This window comes from Myxine glutinosa, chromosome 1 (assembly GCF_964187855.1).
Source record: "Myxine glutinosa chromosome 1, kmMyxGlut1.1, whole genome shotgun sequence".
NCBI classification, from domain to species: domain Eukaryota; kingdom Metazoa; phylum Chordata; class Myxini; order Myxiniformes; family Myxinidae; genus Myxine; species Myxine glutinosa.
The window spans coordinates 243,676,663-243,704,638 of NC_136261.1; the positions used below are offsets into that span (position 1 = coordinate 243,676,663).

The 27,976-nt window shown below is 46.9% G+C and overlaps 2 protein-coding genes across 5 annotated transcripts in view; one reads left to right on the forward strand and one right to left on the reverse strand.

The window, feature by feature from the left end:
- LOC137435506 (uncharacterized) overlaps nt 1-16,498 on the reverse strand; it is a 57,903-nt gene extending 41,405 nt beyond the window's left edge. For 2 of the 4 annotated variants that reach the window (XM_068129369.2, XM_068129359.2), the window contains exons 1-2: nt 14,533-15,385; nt 8,169-8,601 (exon numbers count right to left, since the gene is read on the reverse strand). In XM_068129369.2, the coding sequence (XP_067985470.2) occupies nt 8,169-8,601; nt 14,533-14,853 (754 nt within the window). In that variant the 5' untranslated portion in view covers nt 14,854-15,385. Of the gene's footprint in view, nt 1-8,168; nt 8,602-14,532; nt 15,386-15,641; nt 15,750-15,945 lie in introns of those variants that run through there. The other 2 variants (XM_078785548.1, XM_078785553.1) reach the window with 2 other exon arrangements.
- On the forward strand, nt 15,980-27,697 carry LOC137435583 (uncharacterized). Its single transcript, XM_078775132.1, has 6 exons — nt 15,980-16,191; nt 17,914-18,012; nt 18,207-18,259; nt 23,962-24,014; nt 25,269-25,321; nt 27,653-27,697. Exons 1-6 carry the CDS (start codon nt 16,117-16,119, stop codon nt 27,695-27,697), a joined length of 378 nt encoding a protein of 125 aa, XP_078631258.1. The 5' UTR covers nt 15,980-16,116.
- Nucleotides 27,698-27,976: the final 279 nt, after the last annotated feature.

Sequence of the window (27,976 nt, forward strand, 5' to 3'; positions counted from 1 at the left end):
TCGCTTTGGACCAAACCATTGCATGTAAATAGAGGGGGGGGATATACTTTTAGATATATATATAGTACGGGCATGCCCTAGTTTTCTAAATTTGACTAAGAATGGCTTTAAAACGTAGATTTATTTGTGACTGGCCAGTCTGATCGCAAAAATAACTGCTTCAGCCGTCTTCTCATGCATGAAAACCCTCAGAGAGTGGTTTTATCGTATGACCAGGTTTTATCGCTACCTTCGAAATGACCTTGACCTTGGCATGGAACCTAACCGGAAGTCGGTGATAGCCACTTCCTGTCGTTTAGAAAATATCATAAATGAACTCAGCGTTATCGAAAACCCTACAACCGACCATAAAAGCGTGAACATCTGTTAATTATTAGTGGAGAAAGTCACTGGGTCAGCCCCGGGGGTCACTGGAAAAAAATAACCCTAAAAGATGGTTTTGTACTAGTCTGTCAGCCTTCTTTCTGAAAAACAACAAAAAAAAGCCTTGAGCATTTTACCAATATTTTTTTGTCCTTATCTCGCGACAGGGCATCTAGATCGCAAAAATAACTGCACCAAACGTCTTCCTGTGCCTGAAAACCATAAAAAAGAGGTATTACATGCCTAAGTTTATTGCTACAATTGAAATGACCTTGACCTTAGCATCTTTGGTGAACGGAAATCTGGGATCGCCACTTCCGGTCGCTTCGAAAGTATCATAAATGGATTTAGCGTCATCGAAAACCTCTCTAACGACCCCGAGATCGATAAAATCTCTCAGTTGCTAGGGGAGAAAGTTGCATGGTCAGTCCCGGGGGTCACTGGAAACAAAACACCCCTTAAAAGGGGGTCCAGGGGTCGGAAAATTTGAATCCCATTATTTTCGAATAAATTGACCTAAAATCAATCCAATAAAGCAAAAAAAATCAATTTTAGCACGCAAATCGCACGGGAGCTGTTTTTCATGACACCTCATACCACACTATCTCCCCGATTGCTCAGTTTGGCCGGGCGTCCAGCTCCAGGAAGAGTCCTGGTTGTTCAAAACTTCTTCCATTTAATAATTATGGAGGCCACTGCGCTCTTGGGAACCTTCAATGCAGCAGAAATGTTTTTTAGGCTTCCCCAGATCTGTGCCTCGACACAATCCTGTCTGAGCTCTGCAGGCAGTTCCTTCGACCTCATGGCATGGTTTTTGCTCTGATATGCATTGTCAGCTGTGAGCCTTTCCAAATCATGTCTAATCAATTGAATTTACACAGGTGGACTCCAATCAAGGTGTAGAAACATCTCAAAGATGATCAAGAGAAATGGGAGGCACCTGAGATAAATTTTAAATGCCATAGCAACGGGTCTGAATACTTATGTCAAAGTGATATTTCAGTTTTTAAAAAAAATATAAATTTGCAAAACTTCGTAAAATCCTGTTTTCTCTTTGTCATTATGGGGTATTGAGTGTAGATTGATGAGGGGAAAAATGAATATAAACGATTTCAGCATCAGGCTGCAAAATAACAAAACAACAAACAACAACAGGCATTTTAAGGCAATTTTCCCTGCAAGAGCGGGGGTTAGCCTTGCGGTCCCCATGACAATCTTCTCCATTTTGCCCTATTTTCTGCATCTCCCGTTGTTAACCCCCTTGCCCGCATTTCTTCTTCGACCATCTTTAGCCAAGTCTTTCTCGGTCTTCCCCATCCTCTCCCTCCTTCTACATTCATTTCCATCATTCTTCTCAACCAGTCACTTTCATCCTTCCTCAACACATGACCAAACCATCTCAACCTGTTCCTCTTCACAGCATCAATCACAGGCTCTATTCCCATCAACTTTCGCAATTCATCATTTGTCTTCCTCTGTCTCAACGATACTCCGCACATCCACCGAACCATTCGCATTTCCACCCTTTCCAGCCTTCGTTGCTGCTCTACATTCATTACCCATGTCTCACTCCTATAAATCAAAACACTTCTCACACATGCAGCATACACCTTTCCCTTCAGCTTCAACGACACTCCCCTCCTCATCAGCATGCCACTCAGTTCCCGAAACATCTTCCATGCACATCTCACTCCAGCAACCGTTGCCGAGTCTGATCCACCTTCTCCATTTAGCATGTCGCCTTGGTAACAAAATGTTTTCACACCTTCCAGCTTCACGCCGTCTCCAAGATCCAACTCAACATTTACTCCATCTGCAGCTCCCTCTGTGCACACCTTACACTTGAATGTAGCTGCCACACTGGTTAATGACCCTCTCAAACCCCTACATTTTTGATGAACCCACTCAGCGCACATTGTACATTTTTTTTTTTTTTTTTTTTGTGTGTGTATACAAGGTCGAGGCTCGTGAAAGAGCGAACATTAATCACACAGAAAGACAAACCGACACATAAAACATATAACATAGGGAGCGGTAGACAAGATGGGGAGAGAGGGGGAAGGACACAAACACAACATTTGAGAGCAGGGACCGAGAGACATGGAGACATCGAGAGATCTGAGAGAGGGCGAGGGCTTTGGGGGGGGGGGGCGTGGGAAGGGGGCGGTGGGAGAGGTATAAAACATATGGACACTGCCAGGACTTCCAGGAAAGAAGTTGGAATTTCAAACAAGGTGGATCTGGGGTGAATTAGCGGGGGTAGAAAAGATCAAGGTTTTGGATGGGGGAAGATAAGAGATGGTGGTGAACAGCTGTTTTAAAGACCTGGAGGGAGGAGTGGGATTGAAGGGAGTGAGGGAGTTTGTTCCAGAGGCGGGAGAAAAGAGGAATGAAAGAGTGAAGGTGAGCAGAGAGCCGAGATTTCGGCAGTTTAACCATCAGAGGGTTGCTGGCAGATCTTGTGCGACCTGTAGGAATATTTGGGGGACAGAGCACAGAGAGAGCTGGGGGTGCAAGGCCGGAGAGGAGTCGGTAGAAGACAGAAAGACCACCTACCTGCCTGCGGTGAGTGAGTGAAAGGCCCTCAGAGATAGCTTCATCGCGGGAGATTCCAATAATTCTGAAAGCTTTGGTTTCAACAGCGTGAAGCCGAGCTAGGTGTGAGGCAGGAGCACCGGCCCATAGGGGAGAACAGTATTCCATTGAGCTGCGGATGAAAGCCTTGTATGTGTTGAGGAGCTCAGGTGTGCCGAGGAACATTGAATGGAATTCACTCCGACACCCTTCCTGCACACAGCACACGGCCACTTCCCAGTTCTTTCCACCTCACCACATGCTTTACCACTTGCCATCACCTTCGTTTTTCTGATATTCACCTTCAGACCTTTTGTGTCCATACATTACTTCGACTTGTTCATCTTCTCTTTCAGCCCACCCATACTTTCTGCAATCAACACCAGATCATCTGCATATAACAACTCCCACGGTAAACCCTCCTTTACGTTCCGAGCCAGCACCTCGATCACAGCTACAAATAGTAGTGGACTTAGTACCGACCCCTGATGCACTCCCACCTTCACCTCAAACTCACCACTGTTCCCGCCCTTCGTCCTTACAGCTGTGCGTGCTCTTTTGTACATTGCCATCACCACTCTGATCAACAATTCCTCCACTCCTAACTTCCTCAATGCCCATGTCACTACGTCACGTGGAACCCTATCGAATGCTTTCTCCAGATCAACAAACCCAAGAAACAACTTCTGCCTCTTCTCCATGTACTGCTCCTGCAACTGCCTCACAATATAAAGCGCGTCTGTCGTTCCTCTTCCTGGCATAAATCCAAGCTGCATTTCGTCAATCTTCACTTTCTTCCTCATCCTCCTCTCCAACACCCTTTCCAATACCTTCATTCCATGCTCCAATAACTTTATCGCTCGATACGAGCCACAGTCCAGAGGGTCACCTTTCCCCTTGTATAGAGGGATGAGGGTACTCAGTTCCCAATCCACTGGAATGCGGCCTTCTTTCACCACCAGATTTCAGATCTCTGTCATTCTGCAAAATAACAAATTGTGAAAAAAATCGATGGGGTCTGAATACTTTCTGAATCATGGGGTCTGATTATTCCTGAACCACCTCCGCCAGGCTGAACAGTTTATGTTTTGTATCCCACTGATAGGCTGGATCTGGATTCGGACATGAACGAAAATCCAATCGGTTTGTTCTTGTCGCCTAAACAACTCATCCCCCAAGTTTTGCTATAACTCATCCACAACTTTTTAAAATATCATGTTTAAAATATTTTAAAATATCGCTTTTCACCTGATCTCTCAAGAGTGAAGAATCACTGAAAAATAATTTCTCGTATCCGAAACCATATTCAGATCTTCACCCGAATCAAATCGATTCGTCCTTGTCAAAAAACCCAACCTGTCCACCAAGTGTTGTCCAAATCCATCCATAACATTTTGAGATATCGTGCTATATATGGGTTTTGGCCCCATCTCCAAATGGTGAAAAATCACTTTTTAAAATTCTACAAGCCGGATCCGGATTTCCCCAAAATCTAATCATTTCATCCTTGTCACATACGCTACCTCTCCGTCAAATGTCATCCAAATCCGTCCACAATTTTTTCAGATATCTTGTTCACAGACAAACAAACAAGTATCCGGCACTCTATGCTCAAGACACCTCTCAAACCTCTCTCCGTCCTCCAAATCCTGCAGGCGTCTGGTTAAATCTGTTTCTGGTGTTTGTTCCCCTTCTATTCCTCAAGGCAGTGTTCTGGGCCCTGTGCTTTTTCTGGTCTTAATTAATGATCTATCCGATGCTCTGGAAAATCCTCTCAATCCTGACAAATCTCACACCCTCACCATGTCTCTCCGAAAGCACCGTCTGGAAAACCCTCCATATACTTTCTCAAGAATCCTCTCCACAACATCAACAACAACTGTTGGAGAAGAGTGTCATGGGGTCCGCAAGGCTAACCCCCCCCCCCCCTCCTCTAGCAGGGAAAATGGCCTTAAAATGCCTGTTGTGTGTGTGTGTGTCTCCAATCATACAATAAAATAAAATTGAATGGCATTCAGTGGAGTATCTTTTTGACCTCAAAAATAATTGGTGGTTGAATTCAGTGACCTGATGTGCGAATAGACTTCAAATTTTACATTAATCGGATGAAAATTGACAATTTTAGAAATCTGGCCTATTTTGACATTTTGGCCAATACTGATCTCAAAAATACTTAGTGGTTGAATTAAATAAGCTGACATGAAAATGCCATGCAAATTTCAAGTAAATCAGATGAAAATTGAGGATTTCAGAGATTTGTAAAAGTTGTTGATCTTTGGCCTATTTTGACCTTCTGGCCTAAAGTTATCTCAAAAATAATTGGTGGTTGAATTCAGAAAGTTGACATGTAAATCCTATTCAAATTTTAAGTCAATCGGATGTAAATTGAGGATTTTAGAAATTTGAAAAGGCTCTTGATCTTTGCCCGACGTTGACCTTGAAAATAGATGGAGGTTGAATTCAGTCAGCTGATGTGCTGATCAACGGCATTCAAATTTCAAGTCAATCAGATGACAATTGAGGACTTCAGAAATTTGAAAAAAAGTGGTTGATCTTTGGCCTTTGTTGACTTTTGACCTTTGACCTCAAAAATAAATCGGTTTCTGTCGGACCACCAACTCTACCATTTGATGAAGTTTCGTGGAGAACGATTTAAAATTGTGACCTGTTGGCAAGTATACGTGAGCGGACAGACAAGCACACAAACAGGAGTGATCAATATACTTGTCAAAAAATGTTTTTTTGGACAAGAAACAAACAGAGAGACAGTAGTCAAGTTCACTATTTTAACAAATATAATTTCGTTCAAAATTTTGGTAGATTAGCAAAACTATACATTTTTGGAATATTCAGAGCATGAGGAATCCAAAAATTAATGTTTACATTTGCGTAGACACCTTTGCGAAAATGACACTCAGGACAGTGATGAAGATAGTCAGGTTCACTATGTTAACAAATATAATTTCTTTCAAAATTTTGGGATTAGCAAACCTGTACATTTTTGGAATCTTCAGAGCATGGAGAATCTGAAAATCAATGTTGGCATTTGCACAGACACCTGCATGGCCGCCATTTTGGATTTTGAAAATGGCCGCCATAAAATACATATTTTGCGCGATCTCGGCTTCTAGTCAACCTAGAGACTTAATTAAATATGCTAATCCTATGTTTTCTGGGTCAAGGAATCCAATAAAGGCCTCAAAATAGTGCTCAGGATTATAGAAAAGCAACAAACAAAGGTAATTGAAAACCATTGTCTTTATATTTGTGATATAACTGTATTACATAATACATGATATTGCAAGTCCTTTGAAGTTATAGGTTGTTATAGGAAGTTATAGGTAGTATCAGATTGAACTATAAGTCCTATACACAGGATCTACGAGGTCTATATCGTTCAGGAATATGCTTTTACAGATCTTCATCACTGTCCTGAGTGTCATTTTCGCAAAGGTGTCTACGCAAATGTAAACATTAATTTTTGGATTCCTCATGCTCTGAATATTCCAAAAATGTATAGTTTTGCTAATCTACCAAAATTTTGAACGAAAAAACATAGTGAACCTGACTACAGGGGTGAAAACATAACCTCTGTACATCTTTGGTGGCAGAGGCAAAAAAAAACAAACAAAAAAACTGAACATAAAGGTTACTTCTTGACATGCTGTGTTACATTTAAACTAGAATGACACTCTTCGACGTCACCCGATATGCCTCTGCCCACATTATTACATCAGTATAATACTTGTACGAAGTTTGATATTGTTACGGAACCCAACGTCGGCCTCTGTTCCCCTTAGAGGGGGGATTAATCCCCTCTCCTATAACTGACCGACGTGGTCCCTGACGCTGCCCAGCGACCTCCGGAAAGGCCGGTGCACAGCCCCGTTCGTACCGCGGACAGATGTTAATTGCCGAGCGGTCTTAGCAACAGCGGCACGAACTATTAACAATGACTAGACCCGATTCCTGAACGTTGGCCAAATCGTGCCACAGGCATTCAATTGGGAAAAGACAAAGACGACGGATGTGAAGAAGAGGAAGACGAAGGTAGGAAATACGAATTTGCTACTATTTACACAATAAAAGAAACCAAGGAAGAAGGAAGGATAATAAAATAATGCAGAAAGAGGGACGGACCAGAAGGACACAGTGCAATTTAACTTAACTAAACAGGCTTAACTTATACCCCAGGACAAGACACACAGAACAAACTCACATACACAGAAGGATGGAATGGCAGGAATGAAGGACTGGAAGGAGAGAGGAAGGTTCAGCTGGGGCAGATGGTTCGGGATTGATCCCGCACGGGACGTCGGGCTGGACCTCGACGGCCACCGATCCTGGTTCCCGCGGGGTAACGGGTCGAAGCTGCCTGGTGGAGCCAAAGCTGCTGGTGGTGTGCCGCATCTGACGTGGGGGCCTTGCGTGACGGTTTCTCCGACGCAACTCTCAGGACTCTTTGGACTCTTTCAAAGGCTTCCGCGCGCGCTTTTTATAACGCCTTGGGCGATGAAGCCGCCGGCCTCTAGGACACGCCCATCGGTGAGCTTGCCTCGGCCCTGATTGGTCGCGAGGGCTCACCGATCCCGCCCTTAGAGGAAGCGTTGGCAAGGCCACGCCTTGTTCCTGGCGCTGGGCCGACTCCTCCCACCTTCTACTCCGAGATGACCTCGTGGCTAATGGAGTCTTGCAGCAAAAAACCACAACCCCACAGCAGCAGCGGAATGCAGCAAACCGCCCAATGCAGTTGGCAATTGACGAAAGGGGAATGTGCAGGGAATCTACCTTATTCCACTTCGGTGCAATGCAGTATTAATTAATGGAAGACAGAACCTTAACCTAATACACATAATAAGGAAATAACTACTGAACAAAGGAAATCTATGATTGGTTACGTGATTGTATATGGAATAACTACGGGCACGACCTTTGACCTTTATACACTGAATGGAGGAAGGAGGGTGATATTTTACAACACACAAAAAACACAATTCTCAAATCCATAACAATAGAAATCAATTCAGCTGTTCTCAAGTAATCACATTTTTACCTGACATGACCTTTGTTCTTTGACCTCGGGACCCCAAAATCTAATCATTTAATCCTCACATCATAATGCATGTCTGTAACAAGTTTACATTGGATCCCTTTAGCCATTCTCAAGTTAGACATATTGCAGACTCTGACCTCTGACTTGGTCGGTGGAGGCACAAAGATACGTCACCTACCAGATTCGGGTGTTGATCCATCATCCTGAAATTGGAGACTGCAGCAATCACTGAGCCTGATTCCACAGAAACCGGAATCGTGGTCCAGGTGCACATTTTGGGATCCGAAAATCTTTTCACAGAAACTGGAAAGTTCCCGAATAACACTCTCCAAGTTGACGAAAATGCTTCCCAAAAGAGAGGAACCTGCAATCTGGACATCTTGCGGCTTCGAAAAAGAATTCATAAAATTACAGAAGTCAGCATACATTGCAAATTGAAATTTCTCTTTGGCGAGAGAGAGGAGCTCGCCCCGCAATGGATCCGACTCAGTACAAGCTCGAATAACCTTCTGATTCTCAATTCCAAGCTTATCGATCACTGCTTGGGCTGTTTCTGCTCTCAGTCCTTGTGACTGGAGCCATTCCAAGAAGCTTTCCATTTCACCAATGACCTGCCAGGGATACAAAGCTCATGTTAATCATAGAAAGGTTAAACATGTTATTTTATTTACTCAATGTGGAACGTTTTGTGAGTCATAACCTTATCCAATTTGATCACATATCCAGCTAGACGGTAAACGTATCCAGCTTGATCACCATAAATATTGATTTGGGATAACGTTATCCTGATGAGCCCATAATAAGGGTGTCAGCTGGATCGGCCACTCTAATATTTGTGACCAAAAATATCTGGCTTCAAAGACATGAGTACCACATGGATGCTATCCCAGCATACGAATTCAGCATTATGTAGCGTTCAGGGTCAGAGTTGTTCCTCTTGTTTAATACACATAGACATATAAAACATGTTTTTTATTTTCCTCTCACTGCAATTGACTCACACACATGTTCCAAGGAGTCTCCACTTTCCTGGATGTTAGTTAAACTTTTCAGGTTCAACACGCATAATCTTGTCATCCCAGAAACTAGGGTTTGTGCTTGGATGGGAGACGTATACATAGAAGGCTGGGTGTTGTACGCTTCGCACGGCAGAGAGAGACACAGACCAGGCACGGCAGAGACAGACACAAACCGGCACGGCAGAGACAGACACAGACCGGCACGGCAGAGACAGACACAGACCGGCACGGCAGAGACAGACACAGACCGGCACGGCAGAGACAGACACAGACCGGCACGGCAGAGACAGACACAGACCGGCACGGCAGAGACAGACACAGACCGGCACGGCAGAGACAGACACAGCCCGGCACGGCAGAGACGGGCACGGCAGAGACGGGCACGGCAGAGACCGGCACGGCAGAGACCGACACGGCAGAGACCGACACGGCAGAGACGGCAGAGACAGACACAGACCGGCACGGCAGAGACAGACACAGGCCGGCACGGCAGAGACAGACACAGACCGGCACGGCAGAGACAGACACAGACCGGCACGGCAGAGACAGACACAGACCGGCACGGCAGAGACAGACACAGACCGGCACGGCAGAGACAGACACAGACCGGCACGGCAGAGACGGACACAGACCGGCACGGCAGAGACAGACACAGACCGGCACGGCAGAGACGGACACAGACCGGCACGGCAGAGACGGACACAGACCGGCACGGCAGAGACGGACACAGACCGGCACGGCAGAGACGGACACAGACCGGCACGGCAGAGACGGACACAGACCGGCACGGCAGAGACGGACACAGACCGGCACGGCAGAGACGGACACAGACCGGCACGGCAGAGACGGACACAGACCGGCACGGCAGAGACGGACACAGACCGGCACGGCAGAGACGGACACAGACCGGCACGGCAGAGACGGACACAGACCGGCACGGCAGAGACGGACACAGACCGGCACGGCAGAGACGGACACAGACAGGCACGGCAGAGACGGGCACGGCAGAGACGGGCACGGCAGAGACGGGCACGGCAGAGACGGGCACGGCAGAGACGGGCACGGCAGAGACGGGCACGGCAGAGACGGGCACGGCAGAGACGGGCACGGCAGAGACGGGCAGGGCAGAGACCGGCACGGCAGAGACCGGCACGGCAGAGACCGACACAGACCGGCACGGCAGAGACAGAGACAGCCCGGCACGGCAGAGACAGACACAGACCGGCACGGCAGAGACAGACACAGACCGGCACGGCAGAGACAGACACAGACCGGCACGGCAGAGACAGACACAGACCGGCACGGCAGAGACAGACACAGACCGGCACGGCAGAGACAGACACAGACCGGCACGGCAGAGACAGACGCAGACCGGCACGGCAGAGACAGACACAGACCGGCACGGCAGAGACAGACACAGACCGGCACGGCAGAGACCGACACAGACCGGCACGGCAGAGACCGACACAGACCGGCACGGCAGAGACAGACACAGACAAGCACGGCAGAGAAGGACACAGACAAGCACGGCAGAGAAGGACACAGACACAGACAGGCACGGCAGAGACAGACACAGACCGGCACGGCAGAGACAGACACAGACCGGCACGGCAGAGACAGACACAGACCGGCACGGCAGAGACAGACACAGACCGGCACGGCAGAGACAGACACAGACCGGCACGGCAGAGACAGACACAGACCGGCACGGCAGAGACAGACACAGACCGGCACGGCAGAGACAGACCGGCACGGCAGAGACAGACACAGACCGGCACGGCAGAGACAGACAGACCGGCACGGCAGAGACAGACACAGACCGGCACGGCAGAGACAGACACAGACCGGCAGAGACAGACACAGACCGGCAGAGACAGACACAGACCGGCACGGCAGAGACAGACACAGACCGGCACGGCAGAGACAGACACAGACCGGCACGGCAGAGACAGACACAGACCGGCATGGCAGAGACAGACACAGACCGGCAGGGCAGAGACAGACACAGACCGGCACGGCAGACAGACACAGACCGGCACGGCAGACAGACACAGACCGGCACGGCAGAGACAGACACAGACCGGCACGGCAGAGACAGACACAGGCCGGCACGGCAGAGACAGACACAGACCGGCACGGCAGAGACAGACACAGACCGGCACGGCAGAGACAGACACAGACCGGCACGGCAGAGACAGACACAGACCGGCACGGCAGAGACAGACACAGACCGGCACGGCAGAGACAGACACAGACCGGCACGGCAGAGACGGACACAGACCGGCACGGCAGAGACGGACACAGACCGGCACGGCAGAGACGGACACAGACCGGCACGGCAGAGACGGACACAGACCGGCACGGCAGAGACGGACACAGACCGGCACGGCAGAGACGGACACAGACCGGCACGGCAGAGACGGACACAGACCGGCACGGCAGAGACGGACACAGACCGGCACGGCAGAGACGGACACAGACCGGCACGGCAGAGACGGACACAGACCGGCACGGCAGAGACGGACACAGACCGGCACGGCAGAGACGGACACAGACCGGCACGGCAGAGACGGACACAGACCGGCACGGCAGAGACGGACACAGACAGGCACGGCAGAGACGGACACAGACCGGCACGGCAGAGACGGACACAGACCGGCACGGCAGAGACGGACACAGACCGGCACGGCAGAGACGGACACAGACCGGCACGGCAGAGACGGACACAGACAGGCACGGCAGAGACGGGCACGGCAGAGACGGGCACGGCAGAGACGGGCACGGCAGAGACGGGCACGGCAGAGACGGGCACGGCAGAGACGGGCACGGCAGAGACGGGCACGGCAGAGACGGGCACGGCAGAGACGGGCACGGCAGAGACGGGCAGGGCAGAGACCGGCACGGCAGAGACCGGCACGGCAGAGACCGACACAGACCGGCACGGCAGAGACAGAGACAGCCCGGCACGGCAGAGACAGACACAGACCGGCACGGCAGAGACAGACACAGACCGGCACGGCAGAGACAGACACAGACCGGCACGGCAGAGACAGACACAGACCGGCACGGCAGAGACAGACACAGACCGGCACGGCAGAGACAGACACAGACCGGCACGGCAGAGACAGACACAGACCGGCACGGCAGAGACAGACACAGACCGGCACGGCAGAGACAGACACAGACCGGCACGGCAGAGACAGACACAGACCGGCACGGCAGAGACAGACACAGACCGGCACGGCAGAGACCGACACAGACCGGCACGGCAGAGACCGACACAGACCGGCACGGCAGAGACAGACACAGACAGGCACGGCAGAGAAGGACACAGACAAGCACGGCAGAGAAGGACACAGACACAGACAGGCACGGCAGAGACAGACACAGACCGGCACGGCAGAGACAGACACAGACCGGCACGGCAGAGACAGACACAGACCGGCACGGCAGAGACAGACACAGACCGGCACGGCAGAGACAGACACAGACCGGCACGGCAGAGACAGACACAGACCGGCACGGCAGAGACAGACACAGACCGGCACGGCAGAGACAGACACAGACCGGCAGAGACAGACACGGACGGCACGGCAGACAGACACAGACCGGCACGGCAGACAGACACAGACCGGCACGGCAGAGACAGACACAGACCGGCACGGCAGAGACAGACACAGACCGGCACGGCAGAGACAGACACAGACCGGCACGGCAGAGACAGACACAGACCGGCACGGCAGAGACAGACACAGACCGGCACGGCAGAGACAGACACAGACCGGCACGGCAGAGACAGACACAGACCGGCACGGCAGAGACAGACACAGACCGGCACGGCAGAGACAGACACAGACCGGCACGGCAGAGACAGACACAGACCGGCACGGCAGAGACAGACACAGACCGGCACGGCAGAGACAGACACAGACCGGCACGGCAGAGACAGACACATACCGGCACGGCAGAGACAGACACAGACAGGCAGGCAGAGGCGGGCACGGCAGAGACGGGCACGGCAGAGACGGGCACGGCAGAGACGGGCACGGCAGAGACCGGCACGGCAGAGACAGGCACGGCAGAGACCGGCACGGCAGAGACCGGCACGGCAGAGACCGGCACGGCAGAGACAGACACAGACCGGCACGGCAGAGACAGACACAGACCGGCGCGGCAGAGACAGACACAGACCGGCGCGGCAGAGACAGACACAGACCGGCACGGCAGAGACAGACACAGACCGGCACGGCAGAGACAGACACAGACCGGCACGGCAGAGACAGACACAGACCGGCACGGCAGAGACAGACACAGACCGGCACGGCAGAGACAGACACAGACACAGACAGGCACGGCAGAGACGGGCACGGCAGAGACGGGCACGGCAGAGACAGACGGGCACGGCAGACACAGACAAGCACGGCAGAGGACACAGACAAGCACGGCAGAGGACACATACACAGACAGGCACGGCAGAGACAGACAGGCACGGCAGAGACAGACAGGCACGGCAGAGACAGACAGGCACGGCAGAGACAGACAGGCATGGCAGAGACAGACAGACACGGACGAGCAGTTCTGGAATTCCAGAGTAATTTCCTTGAGGAGTCCAATTTAAGCAAGGATGGAATCTCGGTGGGAAGCTAACCAGGAATGTTACATTTTAGACCCACAGGATCTTTTTGATATTTCTGGATTACGAATCAGGTTTTCCATCGACATTTCGGTTGTGAACGTTAAATATCCACCAGAAGAGGGAAAGTAGTTTTGCTTGTTTTCTTGTGACGTCATCGGAGCACGCGGCAGGGCACCCTGGGACACCTCGGCCATTTTGATACCCTCTCGAACAACGTCGTCAGCAGATTCACATTAAATAGTTTTTGTTCACGACCAGTCACGACTGCCAATTTGAAATTTGCATGAATGCCAATTTGCGGCGTATTTCGTTGTTCAAACAGGCCAGGCGTTAGGCCAGGAGTTAAGTTTTACAAAACGCCCAAACTTCTACTGAATCAGGGTGAGGAAACAAGAAATTTAAGTGAAGAGAGGCGGCGTTTGTGGAAGGCTGCCATCAATCGCAGTGACATCCAAACAGAATCACAGTGGGATCGCACACCTGTCTGCTCCAAGCATTTTGTTAACAGTAAGTAAGAACATGTTTCGTGGAATGCGAAACCTGGAACATAAAAGTATTGAATTTGAAACTGTCCAATAAACTTTCTAAAGTTATGTGCTCTTATCAACTCGGTCAAAATGAATCTCGATTTTATCATGTGAAGAACGTGCTATGTATTCGTTGCTTACATGATAAATATAGGTGATGACTTATGGCCATACGCACAAAGCACACATGGCGGCACTCACTTCGCACTGTGCGTCACATGTCTACAAAGTATGCACACATGCATGCACAGCTTAAAACTGCAGTGGTTTTTGAACAAATGGAGGGCACTTAATCAATCAGGTCCATAACATTAACACAAGCAGCTTTAAAAAATACATGTTTGTTTAATATATTAATACCTTGGATCGAATCAAGTGGACGTCATTCAGTTCTTTGTGTAGGATTTGTCGCACCCATCCATCTTGGTACAACCTGTATGCCTCGAGGGATTTATACTTCTTCAACTCATCTTTGGTATAGGCCGATTTGCTGAACAACAGGTAGTTGATCACGTCGATGTGGGTCACCTGAGGCCACTTGCTCACATTCTTCTCAAATTGATCATTTGATAGACCATAAGGGTCACACCCAATGACAGAAATCTTCTCTTTGTAACGAACAAGAACGTCCGGGGGGAGCGTCTCTTGGTAGCTAAGGTTGGCACTCGCACTGCTAGCCATACTCAAGCCTGGATCTACCGTATCCTTACGTACACTCCAAGTCTGTTCTACAGGTAGTTGGTTGCAGGTTGACCCACTGCCCAGGTGTTCACCAGTTCACGGCAAACTTAATAATAATAATTCATTTATTTTGTATAGCGCTTTTCCACTCCAGAAGCCCAAAGGCGCTGAAACCGAATGTTCTGTGTTTGTTGGGCAACAATACGTAATATAAACTAGATGGCACCACACTCCACATGAACGTGACAAAACAAACAAAATTACTTTATAAAACAGACTTTTTGCGATCCGCATTCACCATAAACCAACGCAACAAATCAACATCAGCGCACACGGGCAGATTAGCTTGAGTATCAAAATGGCCGCCGCGCAATGCGAGATGGGTAACTGTGACGTCAGTGAAAACAAAGGCAAGTAGATAATTGTACATCGTACCCTTGTTACACCTCCTCATTAGCCGGTCACATTGGATATACAAGTTTGAAGTTAATTATGAACACTGACTGATTTGTAGTTAAAATGAAGAAAGAGGTTTAATCATCGTTGTGGGAAGTTTAGTGATGACGTGAAATAAAACAATGTGGTGAATGAAACAAAAACGAGTGAAAAACACCTCATTATTAAATGAGCAATCAAATACCTCATCATGCATTATAATTATATTTAAACTCGTTTAACTTTCCTTCTTTCCCGTCATCAACGAACAGGAAATTATTTTATCTTTAAATGAACGTTTTACACATATTTCTCAGTATTTATATTAATAAAATGAGAATCTCAGAACAAACCTATTTAGATTAGCCCACGTGAATCTTCGTCAGAGGAACAGTTACAGTGCGAGGTTTACAAGCAAATCAACCGGAAGTTCTTTGTCTTAAAATAAATCTTCTTCTTCTGCTTATTGAATATTTGGTGGTATTTTCAGAGCGGCGCGAGGATCTATATACGCCACGCACCTAAATACTTCGGATATGGATACTGGAGGTTTATAATTATATTACCAGCTCCGTTCCTTCAATAAATTTTAAAACTGATCTGCAGAATCGATGATACTTCTACGTTAGACGGAGAAATACATCCGGTAGACCTCACCACGTGATCCCCATGTGACGGACAGGACAGCGGGACAGGTACAGGTTGCAGTGCCCAGTGGACGTGGACGCGTTCTGAGCTCCTCATGCCGAGGGCAGAAAGAGAAAACATGAACCAACCCACGGGAACCTCACACCGGTCACACAACCCCGTCGGGTGACGTCATGTTTGATGCAGGTCGAAGTTGAGAGAACAGTGTCGGAGTCCAAGCTTATAGCCGGCGAAGCCGGTGTTGTCAATAAACGAGTACGTATTATGTTGAAAACCTGATTATGCCTTGGCTCGAGAATCCGAAGCGCAGTGGGCGCAGCCATCTCGCGTGGGCGGAAGTATGCAAAACAAATTTAAAACGTTCATTAGGAGTTTCTTTCACCCGTCGTCGTTTGATTCACAATCTTATGCACCTCAGATGTATTAATAAAATAATTTAAGACCAACATCGGCCCGCACGGGCCTGGTTATCTTCAACAAAACGCGTCACCAAACACCGGACCCAATGAGATGAGAGTCGAGCATTTGCAAAAATATGTCTAAAATGAAATCACTCACTGTAGTGGGGCGGCTTAGCCCAAATATTCAAAAGAATTGTGCATTTTGTGAAACAAGCACCAAATTTGGCACAAATGTACATTAATATGTTGCGAACATTTTCAGATATTGGGCCACTTGAAATTCCGTAATTTTTTTTTTCAAATTTCGTAATTTCAAATTTTTCGGGTGACACCGTCACAATTTCGGTCTTCGAGGCCGGCCGATAGGCAAAGTGTGACCGGAAGGGACGAGGTTCTCCTGACCACGTGGCCCTCGATCTGGGAAGCGAGAGGCGTTCCATTAGTGGACGCGCCCCTCACGCCCGACTTTTGGGCGGCCCCGGCAGGCCGTTTGTTTTGACGTTCCGTGACAGGCCCCGCACCCCCACCTCCGGGCCGACCGGAAGCTTGTGCTGAGTACATCATACCTGAACAACTCAGTGAGGCAGAACACAGCAGTGCACACCAGGGTGACCCCTTCAGTGCATAAACCAATTAACCTGTCCACTGCAGGGCATATAGAAATGAAGTTATTTTCTGCATATAATAATAATATAAGTTCAGTTCTATATAACAATTTCTGTTATCACCACTACCACTACAACTACCACTACTACTACTACAAGCTTTGTCTGGAATTTTGTGGACTAACAGACAAACAGGCATACAGACAAGCTGGGATCAAAACATTACCTCCTTCCACCATTGAGTGTAGAGGTAAACATCATGGAAATTATATTATGCCCTAGATTTAATTCATGCTTACCCGTGTATTTGCTTCACTGGTTCACAAGGTCTTTTGCATACATGTAATTCAGACTCTCGTCTTCATTGCTGACCACACAATGTTCGCAACATATTAATGTACATTTGTGCCAAATTTGGTGCTTGTATCACAAAATGCACAATTCTTTTGAATATTTGGGCTAAGCCGCCCCACTATATCGGCCGGCCTCGAAGACCGAAATTGTGACGATGTCACCCGAAAAATTTGAAATTACGAAATTTGAAAAAATTTGAAAAAAAAAATTACGGAATTTCAAGTGGCCCAATATCTGAAAATGTTCGCAACATATTAATGTACATTTGTGCCAAATTTGGTGCTTGTATCACAAAATGCACAACAGGTTTGCTATGCTGCTACACTACTGGATGGAGTGCTGGAGACAGCCATTGACCGGATGTGGAAGTTTGCATAAAACAATTGCGAAAAAGTTCAATAGGAGCTTGTTTCACCCGTCGTTCTTTGATTCCTAATCTAATGAAACCTCTCATTAGTAATTAAAATACGTTAAGACCAACCTCGTTATCTTCAACGAAAATCGTCATCAAAGACCAGAACCAATGAGATTCGAGCATTTGAAAAAATATTATTACGCGTTTCGGACGGTGAAAACGGCGTCAAATATTCTCACATTGACGAAAAATTATTTTTTAGAAATATCGTGGCCGTCGGAGAACCGAATCAGCCAATCAGCGCCCTCGACACAGGACATCTTACCAGCGCCCTCGACACGTCTGCGATGCCGGGAACGAGGTTGGTGCAAAACAACCGAATCACGCGTAAGCATATGCTGCTCGAAATAGCAGCAGCAGTAGATGTCCCTGGTGATGGGTCATGTTTTTTTCACTGTTTGAGCTTGAGAATTTTCCTACTTCTTAAAATAGGCCTTAAGCTAGCACATGGTATCGTTACTTCCTTAAGCTTCTTGTGACATTTATTGTATGCAGGTATTGCCATTGGGGAGGACTGTCTGCTGTTCTCTTTTACCAAGTCTTACCAGGTACGGTACCTACTACACCTACCTACTACCAACTACCTGCCAACTACATACCTACCTACTACCAACAACCTAACCTACTGATGCCATGGTGATGGGTAAAATAGTGGCAAGAGATATGCAGGTATTGGGGAGGACTGTCTGCTCTTCTCTTTTACCAAGTCTTACCATGTACGGTACCTACTACACCTACCTACTACCAACTACCTACCTACCTTTTACCAACTACCTAACCTACTGATGCCATGGTGATGGGTAAAATAGTGGCAAGAGGTATGCAGGTATTGGGGAGGACTGTCTGCTGTTCTCTTTTACCAAGTCTTACCAGGTACGGTACCTACTACACCTACCTACTACCAACTGCCAACCTACCTACTACCAACTACCTACCTACCTACGTACTACCAACTACCTAACCTACTGATGCCATGGTGATGGGTAAAATAGTGGCAAGAGGTTTTGGCTTCGCCGGCTCATTGCGGCTTTGCAGTCGGTACTAGTAGCCGGCGAAGCCAGTGTTGTCAATAAACGAGTACATATTATGTTGAAAACCTGATTATGCCTTGGCTCGAGAATCCGAAGCGCCGTGGGCGCAGCCATCTTGCGTGGGCGGAAGTATGCATAACAAATTTAAAACGTTCATTAGGAGTTTCTTTCACCCATCGTCGTTTGATTCACAATCTTATGCACCTCCAATGTATTAATAAAATAATTTAAGACCAACATCGGCCCGCACGGGCCTGGTTATCTTCAACAAAACGCGTCACCAAACACCGGACCCAATGAGAGTCGAGCATTTGCAAAAATATTTCTAAAATGAAAGCACTCAATGATGGGCGCCATCTACCGGATGCGGAAGTTTGCATAAAACAATTGCGAAAAAGTTGAATAGGAGCTTGTTTCACCCGTCGTTCTTTGATTCATAATCTAATGAAACCTGTCATTAGTAATTAAAATAAGTTAAGACCAACCTCGTTATCTTCAACGAAAATCGTCATCAAGGACCAGAACCAATGAGATTCGAGCATTTGAAAAAATATTATTACGCGTTTTGGACGGTGAAAACGGCGTCAAATATTCTAACATTGACGAAGAATTATTTTTTAGAAATCTCGCGGCTGTACGGGATAGTTTTTCACGGCCAGAAATACGGTATAAGCGGTTTACATATTTAGTTTAGAAATACGGATAGTTTTTCACGGCCGGAAATATCCGAAGTTGAGACGGAATTCTTCACCGAATTCATCACTGCGACGCCGGGAACTGCGACGGGAATCACTACGACGTCTGCGACGCCGGGAACGAGGTTGGTGCAAAACAACCGAATCACGCGTAAGCATATGCTGCTCGAATTAGTTCTCATCATATGCTCAAATTTCCTAAGCTAAATCGTCATTGCTTTGGGCACTGTGAAACGTATCAAGTCACTCGCTTACTGCACAGCGAAAAAGTATGAGCACTTGAACAACGTGTTTTTCGACTCGATTCTGCAAAACGCCCGCCATGTCACTCGGTCAAAGCCAAAACGAGGAACAATGTTTCGCCTCCATTCTTCATCGCCACACCAACCTATCAGATGTGGCATGAAGGACGACGTTTATGCTTAACCACGACATAAATGTACCCAAGTCTTGGGTACCCAAGCTAATTCGTGAGAAAGTGTCATGTGACTCCTGCTCATTCACCAGGTCACAATCTACACTTTCAATTACCAGTTTAAGTCTACACTTTAACTGTACACTGCTAAATTTCTCTAAAGCGTGTAAAGACTTTTGAGTGCTCGCACCAGCATATATCATATGTGTTGTTGAGGATGTTCAAGAGTACTTACAGGTCACTATCAGCGTCTATCACCTTCTTTTCGCGATAAAAAACAATGTTCTCACGAAACGTAATTGGAAAGTAAACCACTCTGGGCCATTTTCGAAATTTTTTTCTTCTTTAGTGGTAGACCTGAAAAGCCGAATTAGGTTTCAATCCCATGCTCCCATGCTCAGTAGGTTTGTGTGATTTATGATGTTGTCCTGCACCTACCGGTCTAAGCGGTTTACATAAAGAAAGAAAGCTCGGTTTGATTAATGAGTCACACATTGCCGTTGAAACGGCGCTATCGTCTGATCTGTCGGCACTGATCTTACTGCAAGCTAACTTCTTCTGGTGGAGGAAGCCGCAGTGCCCGGAGAGAACCAGCCCTGACAGCGACTGAAGTTAGAAGACTACACACATACTATGAAAACGTATGTTAAGCCCAGTTAAAATTTCTTAAAAATAGGCCCTAAACTAGCACATCGTATAGTTACTTCCTTCAGCTTCTTGTGACATTTATTGTATTTTAGGTATTAGGGAGGACTGTCTGCTCTTCTCTTTTACCAAGTCTTACCAGGTACGGTACCAACTACACCTACCTACTACCAACTACCTAACCTACTGATGGGTAAAATAGTGGCAAGAGGCTTTGGCTTCGCCGGCTCATTGCGGCTTTGCAGTCGGTACTAGTAGCCGGCGAAGCCGGTGTTGTCAATAAACGAGTACGTATTGTGTTGAAAACCTGATTATGCCTTGGCTCGAGAATCCGAAGCGCAGTGGGCGCAGCCATCTCGCGTGGGCGGAAGTATGCAAAACAAATTTAAAACGTTCATTAGGAGTTTCTTTCACCCGTCGTCGTTTGATTCACAATCTTATGCACCTCAGATGTATTAATAAAATAATTTAAGACCAACATCGGCCCGCACGGGCCTGGTTATCTTCAACAAAACGCGTCACCAAACACCGGACCCAATGAGAGTCGAGCATTTGCAAAAATATGTCTAAAATGAAATCACTCACTGTAGTGGGGCGGCTTAGCCCAAATATTCAAAAGAATTGTGCATTTTGTGAAACAAGCACCAAATTTGGCACAAATGTACATTAATATGTTGCGAACATTTTCAGATATTGGGCCACTTGAAATTCCGTAATTTTTTTTTTCAAATTTCGTAATTTCAAATTTTTCGGGTGACACCGTCACAATTTCGGTCTTCGAGGCCGGCCGATAGGCAAAGTGTGACCGGAAGGGACGAGGTTCTCCTGACCACGTGGCCCTCGATCTGGGAAGCGAGAGGCGTTCCATTAGTGGACGCGCCCCTCACGCCCGACTTTTGGGCGGCCCCGGCAGGCCGTTTGTTTTGACGTTCCGTGACAGGCCCCGCACCCCCACCTCCGGGCCGACCGGAAGCTTGTGCTGAGTACATCATACCTGAACAACTCAGTGAGGCAGAACACAGCAGTGCACACCAGGGTGACCCCTTCAGTGCATAAACCAATTAACCTGTCCACTGCAGGGCATATAGAAATGAAGTTATTTTCTGCATATAATAATAATATAAGTTCAGTTCTATATAACAATTTCTGTTATCACCACTACCACTACAACTACCACTACTACAAGCTTTGTCTGGAATTTTGTGGACTAACAGACAAACAGACATACAGACAAGCTGGGATCAAAACATTACCTCCTTCCACCATTGAGTGTAGAGGTAAACATCATGGAAATTATATCATGCCCTAGATTTAATTCATGCTTACCCGTGTATTTGCTTCACTGGTTCACAAGGTCTTTTGCATACATGTAATTCAGACTCTCGTCTTCATTGCTGACCACACAATGTTCGTAACATATTAATGTACATTTGTGCCAAATTTGGTGCTTGTATCACAAAATGCACAATTCTTTTGAATATTTGGGCTAAGCCGCCCCACTATATCGGCCGGCCTCGAAGACCGAAATTGTGACGGTGTCACCCGAAAAATTTGAAATTACGAAATTTGAAAAAATTTGAAAAAAAAAATTACGGAATTTCAAGTGGCCCAATATCTGAAAATGTTCGCAACATATTAATGTACATTTGTGCCAAATTTGGTGCTTGTATCACAAAATGCACAACAGGTTTGCTATGCTGCTACACTACTGGATGGAGTGCTGGAGACAGCCATCGACCGGATGCGGAAGTTTGCATAAAACAATTGCGAAAAAGTTCAATAGGAGCTTGTTTCACCCGTCGTTCTTTGATTCCTAATCTAATGAAACCTCTCATTAGTAATTAAAATACGTTAAGACCAACCTCGTTATCTTCAACGAAAATCGTCATCAAAGACCAGAACCAATGAGATTCGAGCATTTGAAAAAATATTATTACGCGTTTCGGACGGTGAAAACGGCGTCAAATATTCTCACATTGACGAAAAATTATTTTTTAGAAATATCGTGGCCGTCGGAGAACCGAATCAGCCAATCAGCGCCCTCGACACAGGACATCTTACCAGCGCCTCGACATGTCTGCGACGCCGGGAACGAGGTTGGTGCAAAACAACCGAATCACGCGTAAGCATATGCTGCTCGAAATAGCAGCAGCAGTAGATGTCCCTGGTGATGGGTCATGTTTTTTTCACTGTTTGAGCTTGAGAATTTTCCTACTTCTTAAAATAGGCCTTAAGCTAGCACATGGTATCGTTACTTCCTTAAGCTTCTTGTGACATTTATTGTATGCAGGTATTGCCATTGGGGAGGACTGTCTGCTGTTCTCTTTTACCAAGTCTTACCAGGTACGGTACCTACTACACCTACCTACTACCAACTACCTGCCAACTACCTACCTACCTACTACCAACTACCTAACCTACTGATGCCATGGTGATGGGTAAAATAGTGGCAAGAGGTTTTGGCTTCGCCGGCTCATTGCGGCTTTGCAGTCGGTACTAGTAGCCGGCGAAGCCGGTGTTGTCAATAAACAGAATACGTATTATGTTGAAAACCTGATTATGCCTTGCCTCGAGAATCCGAAGCGCCGTGGGCGCAGCCATCTCGCGTGGGCGGAAGGATGCATAACAAATTTAAAACGTTCATTAGGAGTTTCTTTCACCCGTCGTCGTTTGATTCACAATCTTATGCACCTCAGATGTATTAATAAAATAATTTAAGACCAACATCGGCCCGCACGGGCCTGGTTATCTTCAACAAAACGCGTCACCAAACACCGGACCCAATGAGAGTCGAGCATTTGCAAAAATATGTCTAAAATGAAAGCGATCACTGGATGGAGTGCTGGAGACAGCCATCGACCGGATGCGGAAGTTTGCATAAAACAATTGCGAAAAAGTTCAATAGGAGCTTGTTTCACCCGTCGTTCTTTGTTTCATAATCTCATGAAACCTCTCATTAGTAATTAAAATACGTTAAGACCAACCTCGTTATCTTCAACGAAAATCGTCATCAAAGACCAGAACCAATGAGATTCGAGCATTTGAAAAAATATTATTACGCGTTTCGGACGGTGAAAACGGCGTCAAATATTCTTAAATTGATGAAGAATTATTTTTTAGAAATCTCGCGGCCGTACGGGATCGTTTTTCACGGCCAGAAATACGGTATAAGCGGTTTACATATTTAGTTTAGAAATACGGATAGTTTTTCACGGCCGGAAATATCCGAAGTTGAGATGGAATTCACCGAATTAATCACTGCAAGCTAACGTCTTCTGGTGGACGAAGCTGCCGTGCCCGGAGAGTCAGAGAACCAGCCCTGGCGCCTGACAGCGACTGAAGTTAGAAGACTACACACTTACTGTGAAAACGTATGTTAAGCCCAGTTAAAAATAGGCCTTAAGCTAGCACATCGTATAGTTACTTCCTTAAGCTTCTTGTGACATTTATTGTATTGTATGCAGGTATTGCCATCGGGGAGGACTGTCTGCTCTTCTCTTTTACCAAGTCTTACCAGGTACGGTACCTACTACACCTACCTACTACCAACTACCTACCTACCTACTACCAACTACCTAACCTACTGATGCCATGGTGATGGGTAAAATAGTGGCAAGAGGTATGCAGGTATTGGGGAGGACTGTCTGCTGTTCTCTTTTACCAAGTCTTACCAGGTACAGTACCTACTACACCTACCTACTACCAACTACCTACCTACCTACTACCAACTACCTACCTACCTACTACCAACTACCTAACCTACTGATGCCATGGTGATGGGTAAAATAGTGGCAAGAGGTTTTGGCTTCGCCGGCTCATTGCGGCTTTGCAGTCGGTACTAGTAGCCGGCGAAGCCGGTGTTGTCAATAAACGAGTACGTATTATGTTGAAAACCTGATTATGCCTTGGCTCGAGAATCCGAAGCGCCGTGGGCGCAGCCATCTTGCGTGGGCGGAAGTATGCATAACAAATTTAAAACGTTCATTAGGAGTTTCTTTCACCCGTCGTCATTTGATTCACAATGTTATGCACCTCCGATGTATTAATAAAATAATTTAAGACCAACATCGGCCCGCACGGGCCTGGTTATCTTCAACAAAACGCGTCACCAAACACCGGACCTAATGAGAGTCGAGCATTTGCAAAAATATTTCTAAAATGAAAGCGCTCAATGATGGGCGCCATCTACCGGATGCGGAAGTTTGCATAAAACAATTGCGAAAAAGTTGAATAGGAGCTTGTTTCACCCATCGTTCTTTGATTCATAATCTAATGAAACCTGTCATTAGTAATTAAAATAAGTTAAGACCAACCTCGTCATCTTCAACGAAAATCGTCATCAAACACCAGAACCAATTATTATTACGCGTTTCGGACGGTGAAAACGGCGTCAAATATTCTAAAATTGACGAAGAATTATTTTTTAGAAATCTTGCGGCCGTACGGGATAGTTTTTCACGGCCAGAAATATGGTATAAGCGGTTTACATATTTAGTTTAGAAATACGGATAGTGTTTCACGGCCGGAAATATCCGAAGTTGAGATGGAATTCACCGAATTAATCACTGCAAGCTAACGTCTGCTGGTGGAGGAAGCCGCCGTGCCCGGAGAGTCAGAGAACCAGCCCTGGCGCCTGACAGCGACTGAAGTTAGAAGACTACACACTTACTGTGAAAACGTATGTTAAGCCCAGTTAAAAATAGGCCTTAAGCTAGCACATCGTATAGTTACTTCCTTAAGCTTCTTGTGACATTTATTGTATTGTATGCAGGTATTGCCATCGGGGAGGACTGTCTGCTCTTCTCTTTTACCAAGTCTTACCAGGTACGGTACCTACTACACCTACCTACTACCAACTACCTACCTACCTACTATCAACAACCTAACCTACTGATGCCATGGTGATGGGTAAAATAGTGGCAAGAGATATGCAGGTATTGGGGAGGACTGTCTGCTCTTCTCTTTTACCAAGTCTTACCATGTACGGTACCTACTACACCTACCTACTACCAACTACCTACCTACCTTCTACCAACTACCTAACCTACTGATGCCATGGTGATGGGTAAAATAGTGGCAAGAGGTATGCAGGTATTGGGGAGGACTGTCTGCTGTTCTCTTTTACCAAGTCTTACCAGGTACGGTACCTACTACACCTACCTACTACCAACTGCCAACCTACCTACCTACTACCAACTACCTAACCTACTGATGCCATGGTGATGGGTAAAATAGTGGCAAGAGGTTTTGGCTTCGCCGGCTCATTGCGGCTTTGCAGTCGGTACTAGTAGCCGGCGAAGCCAGTGTTGTCAATAAACGAGTACGTATTATGTTGAAAACCTGATTATGCCTTGGCTCGAGAATCCGAAGCGCCGTGGGCGCAGCCATCTTGCGTGGGCGGAAGTATGCATAACAAATTTAAAACGTTCATTAGGAGTTTCTTTCACCCATCGTCGTTTGATTCACAATCTTATGCACCTCCAATGTATTAATAAAATAATTTAAGACCAACATCGGCCCGCACGGGCCTGGTTATCTTCAACAAAACGCGTCACCAAACACCGGACCCAATGAGAGTCGAGCATTTGCAAAAATATTTCTAAAATGAAAGCACTCAATGATGGGCGCCATCTACCGGATGCGGAAGTTTGCATAAAACAATTGCGAAAAAGTTGAATAGGAGCTTGTTTCACCCGTCGTTCTTTGATACATAATCTAATGAAACCTGTCATTAGTAATTAAAATAAGTTAAGACCAACCTCGTTATCTTCAACGAAAATCGTCATCAAGCACCAGAACCAATGAGGTTCGAGCATTTGAAAAAATATTATTACGCGTTTCGGACGGTGAAAACGGCGTCAAATCTATCTATAATTCCAGTAATCTCTGTATGTCTGTGTGTATGTCTGTGTGTCTGTGACCGCTGTTTCTCGACAACCACGGGTCCGATATACTTTAAACTTGCCAGGTATATTGCTGGGGACCTGAGGATGTGCCTTTTCAAGGTTTCATATTAATCGGAGAAGTAGTTACCGAGCTATGTCCAAAAAACGATTCAACCAATCAGAGAGCAGCGAGCTATCACGTGTGCCGAACGTGGCGAACAGACTCTGCCTCGGACGGCACATTTGAGAGCGTATTCATTTATTTCATGTTGGCAAACTATGTTGGCGTTAAACTATGTTTTAAAACTAATTAAAACTAATTTGCGATTCATCGTAACTGCGATATGCGACCTTCCGGACAGTCAAATGAGGACGTCACTTCCGGACTTACGGATAGTCATAGTGATGACGTACTGATGCTGAACGTGGCGAGCAGACGCTGTAAGGTACGATCGATTGTAGTACACGTTTATAATAACTCTGCCGATACAGGCCCGATTAACTGCAGCGCCATCCGAGCTGCGGCGTCGGGACGATACATTCATTGTACGGTCACATCACGCACTTACGGGCACGCCCATGGGCCCATGGGCACGCCCAGACATTTTTTTTTTTTTTTTGGCAAGGAACGGGCACCCACGTACGGGCACGTCCTAGTATTCTAAAATTGACGAAGAATTCATTTTTAGAAATCTCGCGGCCGTACGGGATAGTTTTTCACGGCCAGAAATATGGTATAAGCGGTTTACATATTTAGTTTAGAAATACGGATAGTTTTTCACGGCCGGAAATATCCGAAGTTGAGACAGAATTCTTCACCGAATTCATCACTGCGACGTCGGGAACTGCGACGGGAATCACTGCGACGTCTGCGACGCCGGGAACGAGGTTGGTGCAAAACAACCGAATCACGCGTAAGCATATGCTGCTCGAATTGGTTCTCATCATATGCTCAAATTTCCTAAGCTAAATCGTCATTGCTTTGGGCACTGTGAAACGTATCAAGTCACTCGCTTACTGCACAGCGAAAAAGTACGAGCACTTGAACAACGTGTTTTTCGACTCGATTCTGCAAAACGCCCGCCATGTCACTCGGTCAAAGCCAAAACGAGGAACAATGTTTCGCCTCCATTCTTCATCGCCACACCATCCTATCAGATGTGGCATGAAGGACGACGTTTATGCTTAACCACGACATAAATGTACCCAAGTCTTGGGTACCCAAGCTAATTCGTGAGAAAGTGTCATGTGACTCCTGCTCATTCACCAGGTCACAATCTACACTTTCAATTACCAGTTTAAGTCTACACTTTAACTGTACACTGCTAAATTTCTCTAAAGCGTGTAAAGACTTTTGAGTGCTCGCACCAGCATATATCATATGTGTTGTTGAGGATGTTCAAGAGTACTTACAGGTCACTATCAGCGTCTATCACCTTCTTTTCGCGATACAAAACAATGTTCTCACGAAACGTAATTGGAAAGTAAACCACTCTGGGCCATTTTCGAAATTTTTTTCTTCTTTAGTGGTAGACCTGAAAAGCCGAATTAGGCTTCAATCCCATGCTCCCATGCTCAGTAGGTTTGTGTGATT